Genomic DNA, 19,070 nt, shown 5'->3' with positions numbered 1-19,070 from the left:
AATCATTGTGAAATCCAATATGATTAAGCTTTAGCCCTGTGTTTTTGTCTAGGTGTTTTATAGTTTTAGCTTTTACATTTAGGTCTTTGATTAATTTTAAGTTAATTTTTGTGTATTGCGTAACATGAGTTTGACTTTATTATTTTGCATGTAGACATCCAGTCTTTCTAATATAATCTGTCGAAAAGACTGTTCTTTCCCCCACTGAATGGTCCTGGCACCCTTGTTGAAAATAATTTGATCATATATACAAGGTGCTATTTCTGTGCTATCTTATTCTACTGGAATATATGTCTGTCCTTATGCTAGTACCACACTGTTTTAATTACTATAACTTTGAAGTAAGTTTTAAAATCAGAAGGTGTCAGTTTTTTAAATTAGTTCTGTTTTTTTCAAGATTGTTTTGGCTGTTTGGGGTCCCTTGAGATGTCATATGAACCTTTTTTTTTTTAATTTCTGCAAAAAATGCTGCTGTAGGCTTTCAGCTAACATTTTAAACCATAGTTTCTTACATAGTCGTCAAAACTGCAAAAAATAACTCTTGCCTTTTCCATGGGAAACATGTGAATAGCTAAATAGAGCATACACAAATAAATGTCAAAAAATTAAAAGTGCCCTGGCTGGTGTAGCTCACTGGATTGAGCACGGGCCTGTGAAGCAAAGGGTCACTGGTTCGATTCCCAGTCAGGGCACATGCCTGGGTTGCAGGCCAGGTCCCCAGTAGGGGACACATGAAAGGCAACCACACTTTGATGTTTCTCTCCCACTCTTTCTCCTTCCCTTCCCCTCTAAAAATAAATAAATAAAATATTTTTAAAAAAATTAAAAGTTCGCGGGCCTGCGAACCACATGATCGGGGTTCGATTCCCAGTCAGGGCACATGCCTGGGTTGCAGGCCAGTTCTCTGCAGGCAAACTCCCAGCAGGGGATGCACAAAAGGCAATCATACATTGATATTTCTGTCCTTCTCTCCTTCCCTTCCCTTCTAAAGATAAATAAATAAAATATTTTTAAAAAGACTCAATTTATCAATATTCTAGAAGAGTCAAGTTTGCAACTTTAAAAAAAAGTTAAAAGTTGACAAAGATATAATGTAAACATGGGGAATACTCACAGGTTATTTAAAATCATTAATGTAACTTTTAAAAAGTCACTTTTTAAAATTAATAGCACAATTTTTAAAAATATAAATAAGGCCCAAGGGTGGTGAGGCTGTGGGGTCACTAGAACTCTGACACTTTGGTATCACTTTGGAGAGCAGGCACTGTCCTCTCTGTGGTACACGTGTCATCTCATTGGTATTCCCAATAACTTTGAGAGGTACTATTGTTTTCTTTATATTTTAAATGAAGAGAATGAGGCACAGAGAGATCAAAAGCTTGCCCAAGAGCTGTGGCCAGGTGGCTGAGTTGGTTGTTGGAGCATTGTCCATGTACACCAAAAGGTTGCAGGTTCTGTCTCCCGTCAGGGCACACGCCTAGGTTTGCAGGTTCCATCCCTGATCAGGGTGGTGCATGCACGAGGCAACTGATCAGTGTTTCTTTCTCACGTGGATGTTTCTCTCACCCCACCTCCACCTTTTCCTTTTTCTCTAAAAATCAGTAAATGTATCCTGAGGTAAGGACCTAAAAAAAAAAAAAAAGGCAACTTCCTTTAAAAAAAGAAAGAAAGAAAACTTGCCCAAGAATACAGAGCCAGAAGTTGATAGACTAGATGTGAATCCTGCTGTCAGACCAGGGCCTTTCTGTGCTCTTGACCTCTCTGCTCTTGACCTCTGTGCTCTACTGCCCTGCGAACGTGCAGGCCTTCTGACCCTGTAATGTCATTTCATTCAGGGGACTTGGTACCTAAGGAATGAAACAGATGAGATGAAGGTGGAGCAAAGAGGTGTTCCCAGGACTCCACACAGAGTCTGCTGTTTACTAGTCATTGTTGTATGTTGTAGAGACAGCAATTTCAGACAAACACATGAAGACATACATATAGCCCAAGACTTCAGGAAAACTTTCTTGTAATCAAAGAAATGTGTGTCAGGTCGAGTGGTAAAGAGTGATTGTAATTCCTAATTAAGATGTGGCAAATCTCTATGGACAAGGAGTGTTGTCTGGTCTCAGAGATCCAAAGAGTTCACAGCTGCAGTGGGTCTATCATGCCAGTCTGGCTCATCAGCAGGGTGTTATTTCCTGTGTGGCTGATTCAAGGCTGAAACTACTTCATTGCATTGCTTATGAATTAAAGTGGGATTTCTGGAACTGTTCTCTTTCCCAGGGAGCTCATCCGCTGTTTAAAGTGGTACATGGACTGCTCAGCAGAACTGATTCGGCAGGACCACATTCAGGAAGCCATGCGGGTAATGTACTGAGCTCACTGTACGTAGATGGCCCACCCCTGCAGTCATCTCTGAGTAACCCCAGTGGTATAGTGTGTAGGACAGGTGTGGATGCCCGGGTATCAGTATATGCTTTGGACCCATATACTGATGTGTATATGTATATTATTCTCCTTTCCTCACCTCGACTGTGCCCCAGAAAGTATTTATTCCTGTTGATGTTATCTTAAAGCAGGAGGGAGCACTGAGGCGCACATGGCTCCTGGCTGGCCTCTCTGGTTTTTGCCAACAGCATGAGTCTTTGCTTCCACTGGCTAACGTATCCTTTCTCCTTCTAAGTCAGTGTTGGTGGCATAATGGATTAGAGTTAAGATCTTTTAATACTTTTCCTTCCTAAAAAAAATTACTGAATATTGTTTTTCAGAACTCTTTTAAGTAAAAAGAACTGAACTGATGTATTGAGAAGATAATCTTAAAACCTTGGACTTTGGGAGAACCCAGGGTCCCCCATGGCAGCACTCCTGCTTGGACAGGCGCCATGATAAGGCATCTCTTTGCCTAGCTGGGCAGCTCCCGTTTATAGGAGACCATCCTCACCATGAGTTAACTCTGCTTTCCAGTAACTTCTTTTCATGGCTACTGCTTCTGCTATGGAGAATGGCCTAGGAGAATGTTGGTCCCTCTCTTACCCAGTGGTTTTCCAGGCAGTGATTTGAAGAAAGCTGTCATATACCCTGGGAACTCACTTAAAGCAAGTCCATGCTTTCTCCCTTTCTGTCCCTGTCTTTTTTGTTCTTGAGTTGAGTTACTTTTATTATAGTTGCTTTTTAACTATGTCTTTCAGCAATAAAAGAATGGCAGCAAAGACATTCTGCGGTTTTTTTCTGTCCTCTTTTAACATCACATCATCTGTTCTACATTGAGCTGTGCTTGTGATTTGTTGTTCTTGTTACACGGTCACAGATAAAACAGATGTTGCCCCAGTGGCATTAGATTGAAGAGGCAAAATCAAACCACAGATTTCGCTTTTTCCCTGCTTTTTCTCTGCACATTCTGTACAAATCTGAAGCTGTGAGTCTCATTTCTCTCCTTCATATAGTTCATGTCTATAGAGCATTTGGCATCTGTCGTGGGTGCTGAGACATGAAGAGGGATAAGGCAGGCCTGTTTCCTTCAGGAACACATCTCCAGTGCCCCAAGGGGGAGCAGGCACAGACACATGTGTGGAGCAGGGTCCTGTGTGTGATGTGTGGTCAGGGCCTGAGTTCTGTTCTGTTCTGTTCTCTGACCCCAGCATCTGTCAGGGGCCTCACATAATATTTCAGGGAGTAAAAGTTGGGTTAAATTCAAAAGATTCTGTATGAATCCATACATTAGTTGCTTAAGGATACTGAAGAAAACTTTACAGAAGTTGTTTTCTCTGAAGAATTATTCGCTCATTCATCAGTGCTTGGTACATGCCATGTATCAGTCACTGTATTAGCTCCTGGGGATTCAGCAGGGGCCCAAGCCAAAAAAAAAATGCTAAGTTTCATAGCACTTCATTCAAGTGGGGGAAAGACAGACAATAAACATGTGAAACGGGTAAATATACAAAGTTAGTGTGAAAAAAACATTGGTGCATACTGTGAAGGAAATAAACCTGGAAATAAGCCAGGAACAGACTGACTACAGAGGAAGGTACACTTCAGATCAAAATTTTAGAGGAAGCTTCTCTGAGGAGGGAACCACTGAGCTGAAACCAGTGTTAAGAGCTGGGCCGAGCCTTCCAGATAGAGGTAACAGCGCGTTTAAAAGCCAGGATAGAAAAGAGTTTGAGTTTTCAAGCGACAAAAAAGTGGCTGATGAGACCAAAACAGGGGCTCTCAGATGTTAGAGTGGGTTGGGGAGGTGACAGAAAGGAAGGGCTGAGGCTGGTTTCGTGAGTGTCTGGCTGGGTTGGCCGGGTTGGTACAGGGTCACTTACGGAAAAAGGAGGTTTGGGTCGGGGGAAGGAAGAGTTGCCTTTTTCTAGGATACTTCATACTTGTTCTTAACCCTTCAAACTTGGCTGTACTGCACCTAATACTAAGGCGTCCAGTACCACGTTTTGTCATCCATTTCCCCTTCTTTAGTAAATTTCCATTTACGAGTCGTCTGGACCCAAATAGTAAGTCTCCACTCGACCCTGCTGCCACCCTTCCACACAGGGCTTAAGTGCTTCTGGCCAGGCCCTTCTCATTCTGTCATCACGTGCTATGGCCCAGGAAACTTCCTCTTCTTTGTTGCTGTCATTCACTGCATCATGCTGTTATTTCGTCTCTTCCTCGCATGGTCTGAGTCAAGGCCTTTCCAAGAAAGTTCTACCACTGAAGAAGATGAGAATAAGGGCATTATTGTTTGTCCCTGTGAATGACCTGCAGGGGTGTCCTTGGCAGGTTTGAGGATAGCTTCCTTAAGCTATCCTATGGTGTTCTAGAAAGACAGCCCACTTCTTATTGCTGACACGGAATTTTTTTTGGATCCTGTATGTTCTTGGATTCAACTATTTCCATGACAGTCTGTGATTCCTCAATTCCAGAATCTCGAAACACAGTTGTGAAGTAATTTGTCTTCTCTCAGGAAGATGGCAACTGCTGCTCAGTGACCATTTGGACTTTTAAGAAAAGTTAAGAAAGAAGTACTTATCTCCACAGTTGGAACTATCCATCACCTGATTTTAGTGTAGAATTTGATATCACTTTGCCCTTCATTTCCTGCTGTGTTAGTTCTCGACCATCTTTAACACCTTTCTGTTACTCTGGCTCCCATACCTCCAGGCCTTGGAGTACCTTTTCAAGTTCATCGTGCAGTCGAGGATCCTGTACTCAAGAGCCACCTGTGGGATGGAAGAGGAGCAGTTCCGGTCCAGCATCCAGGAACTTTTCCACTCCATCCGGTTTGTTCTCAGTCTGGACAGCAGGAATTCAGAAACACTCCTGTTCACTCAGGTCTGTGAGCCACAGGGAAGCTTTGATGCTGGGTTGTTGTCCGTCTTGGTGGGTGATTTCTTTGTCCTCCTGCTGCCAGAGTTAAAGAAGCCCTGCCAGGCTCCTGTGTGGGAGAGGGGCAATTTACAAGGAAGTGTCTAATAGAATGAAAAGCTGCCTTTACTTCAAAACCAGCTATTCCCCGGCTTCCAAATATGAAATAGCCCAATGGCTTTATGGTAGGGAAGCACAACTTTGTTCTCAGGAACCCCCTTTAGACAAAACTTATTTAGGTACAACACGGTAGTTATTTATGAGCATCTTATTTATAGAGGGTGTTCACAATGTATAGGGGGTTTAATCTCCTAGTCACTGTATTAATTTTAAAAATTTCAGAGTAGTACTTGTCCATTCCAGCAGTTAAGAATTAAATAGGTTGAAAATAGCAGAAGTAGCAAGAAAACTTTGGCCAAGAATTAGGATAATCGGATTCTATTAGAAATATCGGTGTGGGAAGGAAATTTGCTTTCCTTTTTTTCTTCCCCCCCTTTTTAAAAAATTTATTTAATTATTTTTCAAGTGTAGTTTTCTGTCTATTACTCCCATCCCATCCCACCCCCCCGTGCTCCCCTCTCCCTCCCATTTCCACCCTTCTTAGTTGTTGTCCATGTGTCCTTTATATTTGTTCCTCTGAAATTCCCTCCCCCCTCCCCTCTGGTTGCTGTCCCCCTGTTCTCTATTTCAGTGTCTTTGGTTATATTTTGCTTGCTTGTTTGTTTTGTTGTTTAGCTTCCTGTTAAAGGTGAGATCATATGGTATTTGTCCTTCAACACCTGGCTTATTTCACTCAGCATAATGCTTTCCAGTTCCATCCATGCTGTTGCAAAAGGTAGGAGCTCCTTCTTTCTCTCTGCTGCATAGAATTCCGTTTTGTATATGTACCATAATTTTTGGATCCATTCATTTACTGACGGGCACCTAGGTTGCTTCCAACTCTTGACTATTGTAAATTGTGCTGCTGTGAACATTGGGGTGCAATAGGTTCTTTGGGATTGGTGTTTCAGGGTTCTTAGGATACAATCCCAGCAGTGGAATTGCTGGGTCAAAAGGCAGGTCCAATTTTAGTTTTCTTAGAAAATTCCATACTTTTTTCCATAATGGTCGTACCAGTCTGCAGTCCCACCAACAGTGGACTAGAGTCCCCTTTTCCCCACACCCTCTCCAACATTTGTTGTTTATTGCTTTGTTTATGATAGCCATTCTCACCGGTGTAAAGTGGTATCTCATTGTGGTTTTTATTTGCATCTCTCTGATAGCAAGTGATATTGAGCATCTTTTCATATGTCTCTGGATCCTCTGTATGTCCTCCTTGGAGAAGTGTCTGTCCAAGTCCTTTCCCCATTTTTTAATTGGGTTAGTTGTCTTCTTAGAGTGAAGTCGTGTGAGTTCTTTGTATATTTTGGAGATTAAACCTTTGTCTGAGGTATCATTGGCAAATATGTTTTCCCATACAGTTGGTTGTCTTTTTATTTTAATGCTGTTTTCTTTAGCCATGCAGAAGCTTTTTATTTTGATGAGATCCCATTTGTTTATTCTTTCCTTTATGTCCCTTGCTCTAGGGGACGTATCAGTAAAAATATTGCTGTGTGGAATATCTGAGATTTTCCTGCCAGTGTTCTCCTTTAGGACTTTAATGGTGTCATGGCTTATATTTAAGTCTTTTATCCACCTTGAATTTATTTTGGTGTATGATGTAAGTTGGTGCTCGAGTTTCATTTTTTTGCATGTAGCTGTCCAGTTCTCCCAATACCATTTGTTGAAAAGGCTGTCTTTACCCCATTTTATGTTACTGCCCCCTTTGTCGAATATTAATTGACTGTAGAGAGTTGGGTTTATTTCTGGGCTCTCTGTTCTGTTCCATTGGTCTATGTGCCTGTTTTTATGCCAGTACCAGGCTGTTTTGATTACAGTGGCCTTGTAATACAGTTTGATATCAGGTATTGTGATCCCTCCTACTTTGTTCTTTCTCAAAGTTGCGGCTGCTATTCAGGGTCTTTCATGATTCCATATAAATTTTTGAAGTGTTTGTTCTATGTCTGTGAAATATGCCATTGGTACTTTAATAGGTATTGCACTGAATCTGTAAATTGCTTTGGGTAGTATGGACATTTTGATTATGTTAATTCTTCCAATCCGTGAACATGTTATATGTTTCCATTCGTTTGTGTCTTCCTTGATTTCTTTCTTCAGTGTTGTGTAGTTTTCTGCATACAGGTCTTTTACCTCCTTGGTTAGGTTTATTCCCAGATATTTTATTTTTGTTTCTGCTATATCGATTGGGATTTTTTTCTTCATTTCTGCTTCTGCTAATTCATTGTTAGTATACAAAAATGCTTTTTATTTCTGGATATTGACTTTGTAATCCGCTGTTTTGCCAAATTCATTTATTAGTTCAAGCAGTTTTTTGGTAGAGGCTATAGGATTTTCCATGTACACTAACATGTCATCTGCAAACAATGGCAGTTTTGTTTCCTCCTTTCTGATTTGAATGCCTTTTGTTTCCTTTTCTTGCCTGATCACTGAGGCTAAAACTTCCAATACTATATTAAATAGAAGTGGTGAAAGTGGACAACCTTGTCTTGTTCCTGATCTTAGTGGAAAAGCTTTTAGTTTTTGCCCATTGAGTGTGATGTTCGCTGTAGGTCTTTCATATATGGCCTTTATTATATTGAGGAATGCTCTCTCTATTCCCACTTTGCTGAGTGCCTTTATCATAAATGGGTATTGTACCTTATCAAAAGCTTTTAAAGAGAGACCCAGAAGGTCACTTCATAATACTCAAGGGAAGAATCCACCAAGAACACATTAACATCATAAATATATATGTACCCAACATAGGAGCACCCAAATATATAAGGAAAATCTTAGAGGACTTCAAGAAGGATATTGACAGCAACAGAATTATAGTAGGGGATTTTAACACCCCACTGTCAGAAATGGACAGATCTTCCAAACAAAATATCAACAAAGATAGAGCAGCATTAAACAACACCCTAGATGAAATGGACTTGACTAATATGTATAGAGCCCTTCATCCCAAAGAAGCTGAATACACATTCTTTTCAAATGCACATGGAACATTTTCAAAGATAGACCACATGATAGGACACAAAACGAGCCTCAACAAATTCAAGAAAATTGAAATCATACCAAGCATTTTCTCTGACCACAAGGGACTGAAATTAGAAACCAACCCCACAGGAAAAAACCCAAAACACCCAAAATCATGGAGACTGAATGGTATGCTATTAAACAACGAATGAGTCAAGAAAGAAATTAGGGAAGAAATCAAAAAGTTTCTGGAAACAAATAAAAATGAACTCACAACAACCCAAAACTTATGGGACATGGTGAAGGCAGTCCTGAGAGGGAAGTTCATAGCAATACAGGCCTGTCTAAAAAAGATAGAAACATTTCAAACAAACAACCTAAACCTATGCTTTCTTATATTAAAAATATCTAGACAGTTAACCTGTTAACCTTTTTCCTGCAGCCTCACCCTGAGAAGAATCAAGGATATTGTCCACTGCCCCAGTCACAATGGGGTTATTTTCTCTTACAAATGTCAGAATTGTTTCTAATGAATTACACTTGATTTTTTTAGATTAATTATTACATTGAAACCCATCAACTGAGGCCAGATAGCCTTTCTCATGTCCATTCATTTAGTCACTTCCAGGACTGTCATGAGTACAAATGTATGTTTAAATATCTCATTTAAGATTAGAACAATTTTGTGCTTTCCACATCTCTCTCTGTTTCCCCTTGGTGCCAACTGTCTTTACTCCACTTGGCCCAGAGAGTAGGCGAGCAGTTGGGAGCTAGACTCTGTAAGAAGTGGAAATACCTCCAGGTCAGGAGCCTCTATAAAAAAGGCTCCTTCCATGGTCTCCTCTCCTAAGTACCTTGAACCAGCTAATCTTCCTCCTCCCTTCTCTCCCCCAGCCTATCTGCTCCTGCTAACAAGGGCCTAGGACTCCTCCCTTCAGCCTGCAGAGAGAGGTAGCTAACTCTGAGGTAGCTAGCAGAGCAAGGCAGATGTGATTTCGGGGAACTCAGCAGTCCCCTGTACGCAGTGATAGGCTCCTGTTTCATCAGGAGGCAGAGTTGAGATCTGGTCTCAGCTTAGACCTGAGTCAGGATCAGATCTGCTTCTTTGGTGCCAGGCTCATGTTTCATGAGTTTCAGAAGTCTCACAGAGTATGTTATTGGGTCAGACTTTATTTCTCTGATCCTGACCACTAGGAGATGTTGGGGTGCAAGTGTCCCATCCTGGTGCATATATGTAGGAAATTTCATTATTTAAGAAAGCAAATCAGCTACTGTTTGTTGTTGATTATAAAGTGCCTGCTTTTCCCCCTTTGCCTTTTTTAAAAATCTAACTGCTTATGATAATACATTTTTGTGATGGTTCTAATTACTACAAAATGACTTCTTTATTATCTTAGAGAGTTTCAAATCTTCAGACAGACTTCCTGTAAGTTCTCTCCTTGGGCCTGGCCTGAGCGTGGCCTGCAGGCTGACAGACCTCTTTCCCGGTGGCATAGACTCCCACTCACTCTAGGCCAATGTCTAATCTCTGATGAATCAGTCGAGGAAAACAGCCTCCCTCCTCTGCCTGCCACTTAGGAACAGTGTCCCCTCGCCTCCTTTTCTCCAGGCGACAATCCATTTCCCTTTGTACACCTTGGGTTAGTCATGTAAGAGGACTGAGAAGTGGGAAAAGCCTCCTTCGTGCTACCTCCATGTGGACAAAAGAAGACTGAGAGCCAGTGTTTATTGAAGGCCTACTGTGTGCCAAGCACTTTACTGGAAACAAACTATATGCACCTAGTTTTTTTACTCATACCAATGCCTATGGACAAGTATCATCTCATTTTACAGATGAGAAAACTGAGGATTAGGCAGTAACTCACCCAAGGTTCTATGGCAGATAAATGGTAAAGCTGGGATTTGAACTCATGTCTGTCTAATTCCCAAACTCATTCTTTCTTCTATACTACTCTGCCTCCCAAAGACCCTGGAATTATTATCAGATTGCCCTTGAGACCCACCTCATGGGTCTGCTAGAGCTGAGACCCTAGAAGCGTCCAAGCACACACATTCCCCGAACCATCTAGGTCACCGAGCTCTGTACCATCACTGCTGCAAGTCCAAGTTCATGCCTGACCAAACCCACATAGTCTTTACCCTTTGGATTTACACTCGAGCTGCCAGACATCACGTATGAAGGAAATGAAGTCTTCAGATTCCATGGTTTCAAATAAATGTCTCCGTCCTGGGAAGATGGTCCAGCTCTCAGCTGGACTGCTGGCTGCGGGGCTCTGAGCAGAGTTCAGTTAGTGCTGCTTGGAGGTGCTCAGCTCTCTCTGCCGTACTCTCTTTGGGAGGCTCTTGGCTTGAGTTTGGGGCCAAAATGGAAAGGTCAAGAGTTCGATCAGGACTTCCGCCAAGATGGAGGCGTAGGTGGAAACACTGTGCCTTCTCCCACAACCAAGTTTGAATATAACAAAGGTTTGGAGAACAAAGACACAGCCAAAGAACAGAAAATTGAAGTATACGGAAGTCCGACAACAACGAACCGTTCAACTGGGACCGGTAAGAGCGGCGGAGCCCTCAGAGGAGCTGGGTTGGGCAGGAAAGATCCCCAACCCCAGGCGCTTAGGCATCTGGGGTAGCGTCGGGCGGACCCAGTGAGGGCTCGGGACAGCGGGAGTGAGCAGTGAGACTGACTGCGCAGCCCCCAGTAACAAACCCAGCAGCCGCTGACTGCGGTCGCACATTCGCTATCAGTGGTACGAGTCGCGCAGCCCTCAGTGGCGGCAGGAGGCAGCAAAGGGTGCCTTCCATTGCTTTCCTTTGTCCTCACCCCCACATACAGCGTCACAACCCAGTGACTGAGTGGTCCGGCCCTGGTGAACACCTAGGGCTCTGCTCCTCATACATAACAGGCACGAACAGTCCAAAACATGGCTCAAGAAGAACTCAAAGCCCCAGAGCTGATAACTCTAAGCAACCAGGAAATAGTGAACCTCTCAGATGCACAATTCAAGACACTGGTGATCAGGATGCTCACAGAACTGGTTGATTTTAGCCACAAATTAGAGGAACATATGAAGGCTAAACTGATTGAAATGAAGGGAAATGCACAGGAAACCAATAGTGATGGAAAGGAAACTGGGACTCAAATCAAGGGGGTGGGCCAGAAGGAAGGAAGAAATGACCAAAAGGAAAAAGTGAAGTTACAAGAATTCAAAAAAATGAGGAGAGGATTAGGAACCTCCAGGACATCTTTAAACGTCCCAACATCTGAATTATAGGGGTACCAGAAGGGGAAGAGGAACAGCCATGAGTGGAAAACTTATTTGAACAAATAATAAAGGAGAACTTCCCCAGTCTGGCAAAGGAAATAGATTTCCAGGAAATCCAGGAAGCTCAGAGAATCCCAAAGAAGTTGGACCCAAGAAGGAACACACCAAGGCATATCCTAATTACATTAGCCAAGATTAAAATGAAGGAAAGAATCCTAGAAGCAGCAAGAGATAAGGGGACAGTCACCTACAAAGGAGTACCCATCAGACTGTCAGTGGATTTCTCAAAAGAGACCTTACAGGCAAGAAGGAGCTGGAAGGAAGTATTCCAAGTCATGAAATCCAAAGACCTACACCCAAGACTGCTCTGTGCAGCAAAGCTTTCATTTAGAATGGAAGGGCAGATAAAGTGCTTCTCAGATAAGGTCAAATTCAAGGAGTTCATCATCACCAAGCCCTTATTGTATGAAATGTTAAAGGGACTTATCTAAGAAAAAGACAATAAAAAAGATGAACAGTGAAGGGACAGCAAACTCACAGTTACTAACAACCACACCTAAAACAAAAGCAAACCAAGAGGACAGCTAGATCAGGAGAGGAACCATAGAAATGAAGGACACATGGAGGGTTAGCAACAGGGGAGTGGGAGGAGGAGAAGGGTGGAGAAGATTCAGAAAATAAGTAGCATAGATGGTAGGTAAAAATAGATAGGGGGAGGGCAAGAATAGTAGGGGAAATACAGAATCTAAAGAACTTGAGATACGTGGTCATAAACTAAAGGGGGGAAGGGTGGGGAAGGGGCGTACAGGGTGGAGGGGAACGAAGGGGGGAATAGAACCACTGTAATGGTATAATCAATAAAATATATTTAAAAAGAAAGTTCGATTATAGTGACAGATAAAAAAATTTAAATCCGTTTTATATGCATAAACAGCTATGGGTATTAAGCTAGGTTGAGCTGGTTTCGTTTTATGTTTCCTTCCTTTGGCAGCAGATTCCTTGGCAAGGTGTGAAAGCTTCAGGTGGCCTGGGCCCCGGTCAGTTCCCCTGTTTTGATTTCCATTTTGGTTCTCCCGGCTCCCTGTCTCAAGCGTGAGTGCTACAGGGATAGTTGTAGTGGGAAAAGCCAGGGAGGAGCCCACTCTCGGCAGGGCCTGCAGGGCCTTCTCCGCCTCTCACACCTGCATCTTTGTCAGAGCATGCATCATAGACACACCCAGAACCTCCAGGCTGACCACAGCCTCACTTGCTTCCGCAGGCTGCACTCCTCAACTCCTTCCCAACCATCTTCGACGAGCTGCTGCAGATGTTCACTGTGCAGGAGGTGGCAGAGTTTGTGAGAGGGACGCTGGGGAGCATGCCCAGCACTGTCCACATTGGGCAGTCCATGGATGTGGTGAAGCTGCAGTCCATCGCCAGGACTGTGGACAGCCGCCTGTTTTCTTTCTCAGGTAAATCCAGTTGGGACGAGAGTCATACCACTTTTCCAGAGTGCCAGCCAAGTGGTAATCTAAGGATCGTCTTTATCAACCATCACACGAGAAGCCAGTGGCCCTTAAAAGGCAGACTTTTTAGTAAACTGTGCTCAAGGATGGAGGCAAGATGTAAGCCTGCTGCCTCACTCGAGATTTATCCCTAGAGATGCACATGGCATGGCCTGCAGGCAACTCCAGGCCCGGAAAGTCTAGCCAGCTGCCAAGGATGGGGCCTGCCACACCCCCAACAGGGTGAGAGAACAGAGGGAGAGGGGAGCAAGAGAGAAGGGTCCAGCCCAAGGGGAAAGGGTAAGTCAAGGAAATAAGGAGACCTTGAAGGAGGCCCAGAGGACCCACTGTGCTTTCTTGATTCCTTGATTCCAGATAAATCTGAAATGCTAGCAAAACAATTATTAGAATTTTTATAATTAGAATTTTTGGTAGAAAAATATGTTAAGTTTGACTTTTGAAGTATTAAGAACAATAGTTTCCCAGTCCAGGGCTACACACATTTGCAATACAAAGTTGGTGTTCTCTTTAACTTAACTTGCCAGTGGTGGGTATTGCTGATGGTAAAGCTGCCATCAAGAAAACCAGCTTCTCTCTCAGTTACTATTTATGGTAAACCTTCTCCCTTCACCGGCTCCTGGAGTGAAGATTTTATCGAGGGCTTGGACACACTGTCACGGAAGCCATTGCCCACACTCAAGCTCTGCGCACTGCTTAAAAAGATACTTTCTGAGTATCGGGGAAGGTGGGCAGCAGACCGCTCTCACTGACATACTTTATTTCTGATATTTTTGCGTGTACCTTCTGTTTCCCATAATTATGAAGAAAACTTGTTCTTAATCTGTATGTGGCAGTGGAACTGTGTAGTTGGGTTTTGAGATGACAAGCCACCACCAGGTTTTCATTTGCATCTCACTTCCACCGAATGCCAGAATTGCCGCATCTTTCCTGAAGCGGGGATTTTCACCAGTGGTGTCATTTGGCCAACACACACGCTCTCAGAGCATGTTAGTTTGGTCTTGTCTTCAGCAGACTCTGCTCTTTTGTCTCCAGGCAGCTACTGGATGTTACAAATCCTGCTTTGTCAGTACTTTGGTCTGCAAGATAGACTGGGAACTTCTCTTTTAGCTAAGCATCTTTTTAAAGATAAAATAGCTATCAGTCCATTTCATTGGAACATATTCTCATATATATTAACAAGGCAATCTCAAAATCTCTGTGTGTTGTGTAATTTGATTTTGGCTGACAAAGATTTTATTTCTAAATTTCATCTGGAACACCTAACTATAGTGAAACATGAACAATAAATCCAGAATGCCATGGCTTGTTTGTGTTACCGGTATTGTGGCTGAGTTGTGCTCCCAGGTACGGTGGTGCCGGCAGGGACCACAGACCTGACATTCACACTTGTACTCTCATGGTGCCTTTGAGGAAATGCAGAAGAAGCCATTAGCTCCTCATTCTACAGATGGGGAAAGTCAAGCCCACAGGAAGAAGCAGCCTACGTAAGGTCTTCGAGTGAGTTAATACAGAGTCACCTCCTAATGACGGTGCTGCTTGGCTACCGTTGAGGAGAAAAGACAAGTAGGATCGGCAGTGAGGGTTAGCTAATTATCAGAGGCTTGTGACACAAGTCTTGCTTCTCATCTGTTCATTCTGCGGGTGCATCCAGCAAGCCTGAGGGGGAATGAGGCAGGCCCACAGCTGCCACAGAGTAAATGCTGGGCAGTGGGCAGGGGTGGAAGTACCAGGCCGCCTGGTCAGGGTGCCTTGCAGGGGGACCATTTACAATCCATACGAAGTGTGCAGGTTCAGCTAGTGCAGCTCATGGAGCTGTGTGTGTCATTGAAATGGAGTTTTCACTGTAAACTAAGCCTTTAATTTGGAGTCTGGTCATAAAGAGAGATGTTGTTCGGAAACCATGCCCTAACATTCATCCCACACAAAATGTCATAGATGCGCAGTCTTGACCTGAGAGAAGGAAAGAGAGGTGGAAGGATAATGCTGTGGGCTCTCTTATAATGCCTAGCAGGTGGGCTTCTAGGCCCACAGAAGGGAAAGGGGTGGCCTCTAGCTTGGCTTCAGCCCCAGCACCACCTGCTTTGAGACCACCTAAGCCCACGGTACCACTGGCTAAAGGTGGCTCATTCTCCTCTGAAGGGTTTCTTCACCTTTGTGTTTTCTCTCCCAGAATCTCGCCGCATCCTGCTTCCTGTGGTTCTCCATCACATTCACCTTCACCTGCGGCAGCAGAAAGAGCTGCTCATCTGCTCAGGGATTCTTGGCAGCATCTTCTCCATCGTCAAGACCAGCTCTCTGGTAGTGGCCCCTCACCCACTCATCTCTGCCCCAGACTGGTGGTATCTCAGCCAGAGGCAGACCAACAAAGACGGCTTTGTGCACTTCTCAGTCAGAGGAGCTTTCGTCAGTGCCAGGGGGTGCCCAAGTGAATGGAGGCCTATGCGTGCCCAGCAGGGTTCTCAGCACAGCACAGCCTTGCTCTTTTCAAAGGTTCACTACCATAAATCCTCCCAGAGACATAGTTATCTGTAGTACCAAGAAGTCCAGTCCAGTCCTATGGCATCCTCCGTTTCTCTCCAAGGTATTATATATTTTCCTGGGAGTGTCCTGAGGAAGTCTGGGCACGAGGAGAGAGGCACAGGCAGGCTGAGAGGCAGCTTGCTCATTCAGACTTTTCCGTCAGCTTCCTGGTAGCTCGGTTTCACCCATAGGGCACACCTGTGCCGTGCCAGCTGAGGTCGGGATCTCAGAGAGAGAAGCGTTGTCTGCAGGAGCTCTGAGCCTAGTGGGAGGGTAGACTTGTGTTTTAGGGGTGAGGTTTCAACTAGGAATGGTTTTGCCTATTTTCTTATTTATATTTTCTTTTAAAAAGAAATTTGTGGTAGGAGGGGGGGAAGGGAATGAATGCCATGTATCAGACATGGAAAATTTATTTTAATGTATTTACTTATATATTTATGATCACAGAAATACACATTTCTTATAGAAAAATTGGAAAATATAAAGAAATAAATTAAGAACAAGAATGAATTTTTTAAATTTACCATCTTATTAAGTTAAGGTAAGGTTTCTGGAGAATAAAAACTTCAGTTGCATTGAAAATGAAGGCCAGTAGCCAGCTGACAACATGCAAGGTTAGGCTAGCCATGTGGACCAGGAGAGGTGCCAAAAAGAGAGTATGCTTGGTTTGAGCGGGATACAGGGACCCAGTAGGGAGCTGTGGTGTCCAGACTTAAAGTACCATCTGGTGATGGGGCCCAGCTTGGCAGGGCCACTATGAGGATGGAGTGGCTCTATTGTTTGCTCTTGGCACCAGGCAAGGCCTAGCATCCCCCTTCCCACCAGGCCTCAGAGAGGCAACACAGGGTGCGTAAGGTCTGCTAGTAACCCAAGGTCAGGCCTAGGGTGAGAGACTTACTGCTAAAAAAAAAAGAAAAAGAAAGGAGGAAGATTGAAGGATAAAAGCAAGGGAAATGGGGGCGCTGGGACAGATTAGAAACCTGAAGGAGGCGGCCTGGGCTAACAACTGTTTACCACTCACTACGCAGAGAGGCGGTACAGGTCAGTGGCTAGTCAGTTCAGCTGATGCAAAACGGCTGAGGGCTGAAGAGCAGCTCAGATTCTTCCTGTGGAATGGGCATCGCATGGACGGGCAGGGGAAGAGTGGAAGGGAAGCTCCCTGAGAGCAGAGATACTGCCGTCCTTCTTCACCTCTATATATTCAGGTCCTCAGACAGTGACTGGCACGGGACAAATGCTTAATGAATGATGGACAGATGGACTTTTGGACCAGTAATAACATAAAGAGGCTGGAGAAGGGGCCATGGGGTCTCTTTGTAAGATCATTAAAATCAAGCTACAGGATTTGAGATTGAAAATGAGAGGTCTATAAAGGGATAGCACAGACTCTTCCTGAGTTCAGAACCTTGTGGCTGGGACACAGCCCTTGGTGAGGAGGCACGCTCCATGATTCTGTGAGGCTGCTCGGAAAGACGCACTGAGACTGGAGTCCTTTGAGTGGACCAGCAGCCATGAGCCAGAAGACTGGGGAGCTAGAAGCGAGACCCAGGCAGATGGAGCTGGCAGGGAGTGAGCCCACCCAGAAAGAACATGCTGAGGGGGAAACAGTCTTCAGAAAAACTGAGATACTTCTGTGTGCGGTAGTAATGGTGAAGGCGCTGCCTCCCACACCCTGTAGTGTGAATACTTGGCCATTTTCTCAGTGTTAGCAGCACTGTTGTGCTGACATCTATAGGGAAATCAAAGAAAACCTTTCACTCAAGACCTTTACTTATGTCCTGTGTATTGACATTAATGTACCTGCCTGCAGTTCAGAATTGTGGGTGTCAGGTGATGCTGTAAGGTTAGGATAAGGTCCCAGCCAGCATGCCAGGCAGCAGTGGCGGGTGCTCCTCACTGTCTCTCAAAGCCGTTGCCCCGGGTTCCTTGACATTGTATGCTAGTGAGGCCGAGAGTGGTGCTGAGAGTCCGGTCTAGAGACCAGTGCTGAGGTGGCTGACTTAGTAAGTACTGCCAGCTGCGTGTCGGCGCGGCCGGGGGCTAACGGTGTGCTCTCTCACTGCTCGCTCCAGGAGGCAGATGTCATGGAGGAGGTAGAAATGATGGTGGAGAGCCTCCTGGACGTGCTCTTGCAGACTCTGCTCACCATCATGAGCAAATCGCACGCTCAGGAGGCGGTAAGAGGGCAGCGGTGCCCGCAGTGCACAGCGGAGATCACTGTTAGTAACTAACATTCAGGTTTCCTTGTTTCCCGTTCTAACCTGGGGCTCCTCCGCAACTCATCTCATCCCACACCGCCTTCGTCTCTGCCTCCCGCCTGCATGGTTGCCAGCATGCTGTCCTCTCCCCTCTCCAGTCTGACTCCCTCTCCACTCTGAAAGCTCTGTGTTCATAATCCCAGGAGCCTGCTTTAGGGCAGATTCAGGAAAAGCATCTTGTTTCCTGCACACTATCTTCATTGGCGATGCTTCGAGCCAAGCCGTTTTCTATAATGTGGAATGAAATAGAGATACAGTAAGAGACTGAAGGTGAAAAACAGACTGTTCCTTCTAAATGATAGGAGAGCTTTAGGAACAAGCTCTCCTAAATGATGTGCACAGCAGAATAATTTTCTCAGAATTTTCTTGAACCTACCGATTAGTTGCTTTCATCCGTAGTGTTTGTATCTCAGTGTCCAGCCTCAGGACAAAGGTGATGAGGTAGAACTGCACTCACATTACTGGGCGGTGATCTCCTGTGACCCAATTAGAAGGGAAGCGGGCAGAGACAGCCTCTAGGGAGGGGCAGAGAGGCAGCCCCCAGAGTCCCCTCTCCTGTACCCAGAGTGGACTCTTAGCCCTGATGTTGGAACATAGTAAACATAGAATGGAATCTTCTAGTTGGCAGGTGGGAGATTACAGTGTTCTTTTTGAAGAAAACGCTCTCTGGGAGCAAGCCAGGCTCCACGTGCCAGGGTGAGCAGAGAGCAGGCATGTGCTCTGGGGCACTGGGCTTGGAAAGATATCTGCTCCCTTGGGAGTTCCGGTTGAGGGAGTCCTCACTGTAGGTACAGACACAAGCTCCCTGGCATGTCCTGTTAACCGGTTCTAACAGTGATGTGGTGCTTGCTATGGGCCAGACCCTGCCGTATATCCCTTGCAAATAGTAACTCACTTATTAGCAATACTTACAAAGAGTTTAATTTTATATAGATTTAATGAAGATGATAATAACTACAGTTTATTATCTGTTTATGTATTGGACCTTTTATTTAAATTCTTTATGGATATTTATCTGATCTCTGAGTTTTGGCCGATTATGCCTATTTTTCAGATAAAATGTAGGTTCATATATATATGCATACATTTTACATACATTTATGTATAATAATTTTGTGGCTCAAATTTCCATGAGTTTA

At 44.2% G+C, this 19,070-nt stretch overlaps 1 protein-coding gene across 7 annotated transcripts in view; it reads left to right on the top strand.

The window, feature by feature from the left end:
* Positions 1 to 19,070, top strand: part of DOCK3 (dedicator of cytokinesis 3) — a 301,329-nt gene that overhangs the window by 225,176 nt on the left and 57,083 nt on the right. For 5 of the 7 annotated variants that reach the window (XM_037049605.1, XM_037049604.1, XM_037049607.1 and 2 more), the window contains 5 exons: positions 2,269 to 2,350; positions 5,128 to 5,298; positions 12,907 to 13,099; positions 15,324 to 15,451; positions 17,746 to 17,892. In XM_037049605.1, coding sequence (XP_036905500.1) covers positions 2,269 to 2,350; positions 5,128 to 5,298; positions 12,907 to 13,099; positions 15,324 to 15,451; positions 17,746 to 17,892 — 721 coding nt within the window. The remainder of the gene's footprint in view (positions 1 to 2,268; positions 2,351 to 5,127; positions 5,299 to 12,906; positions 13,100 to 15,323; positions 15,452 to 17,745; positions 17,893 to 19,070) is intronic. The other 2 variants (XM_037049606.1, XM_037049608.1) reach the window with 2 other exon arrangements.

Source organism: Sturnira hondurensis, unplaced genomic scaffold (genome assembly GCF_014824575.4).
Source record: "Sturnira hondurensis isolate 20B ecotype Veracruz unplaced genomic scaffold, ASM1482457v3 Scaffold0006496, whole genome shotgun sequence".
Lineage (NCBI taxonomy): Eukaryota > Metazoa > Chordata > Mammalia > Chiroptera > Phyllostomidae > Sturnira > Sturnira hondurensis.
The sequence above is the reverse complement of the archived record's forward strand: the minus strand, read 5'-3'. Positions and strand labels throughout refer to the sequence as shown.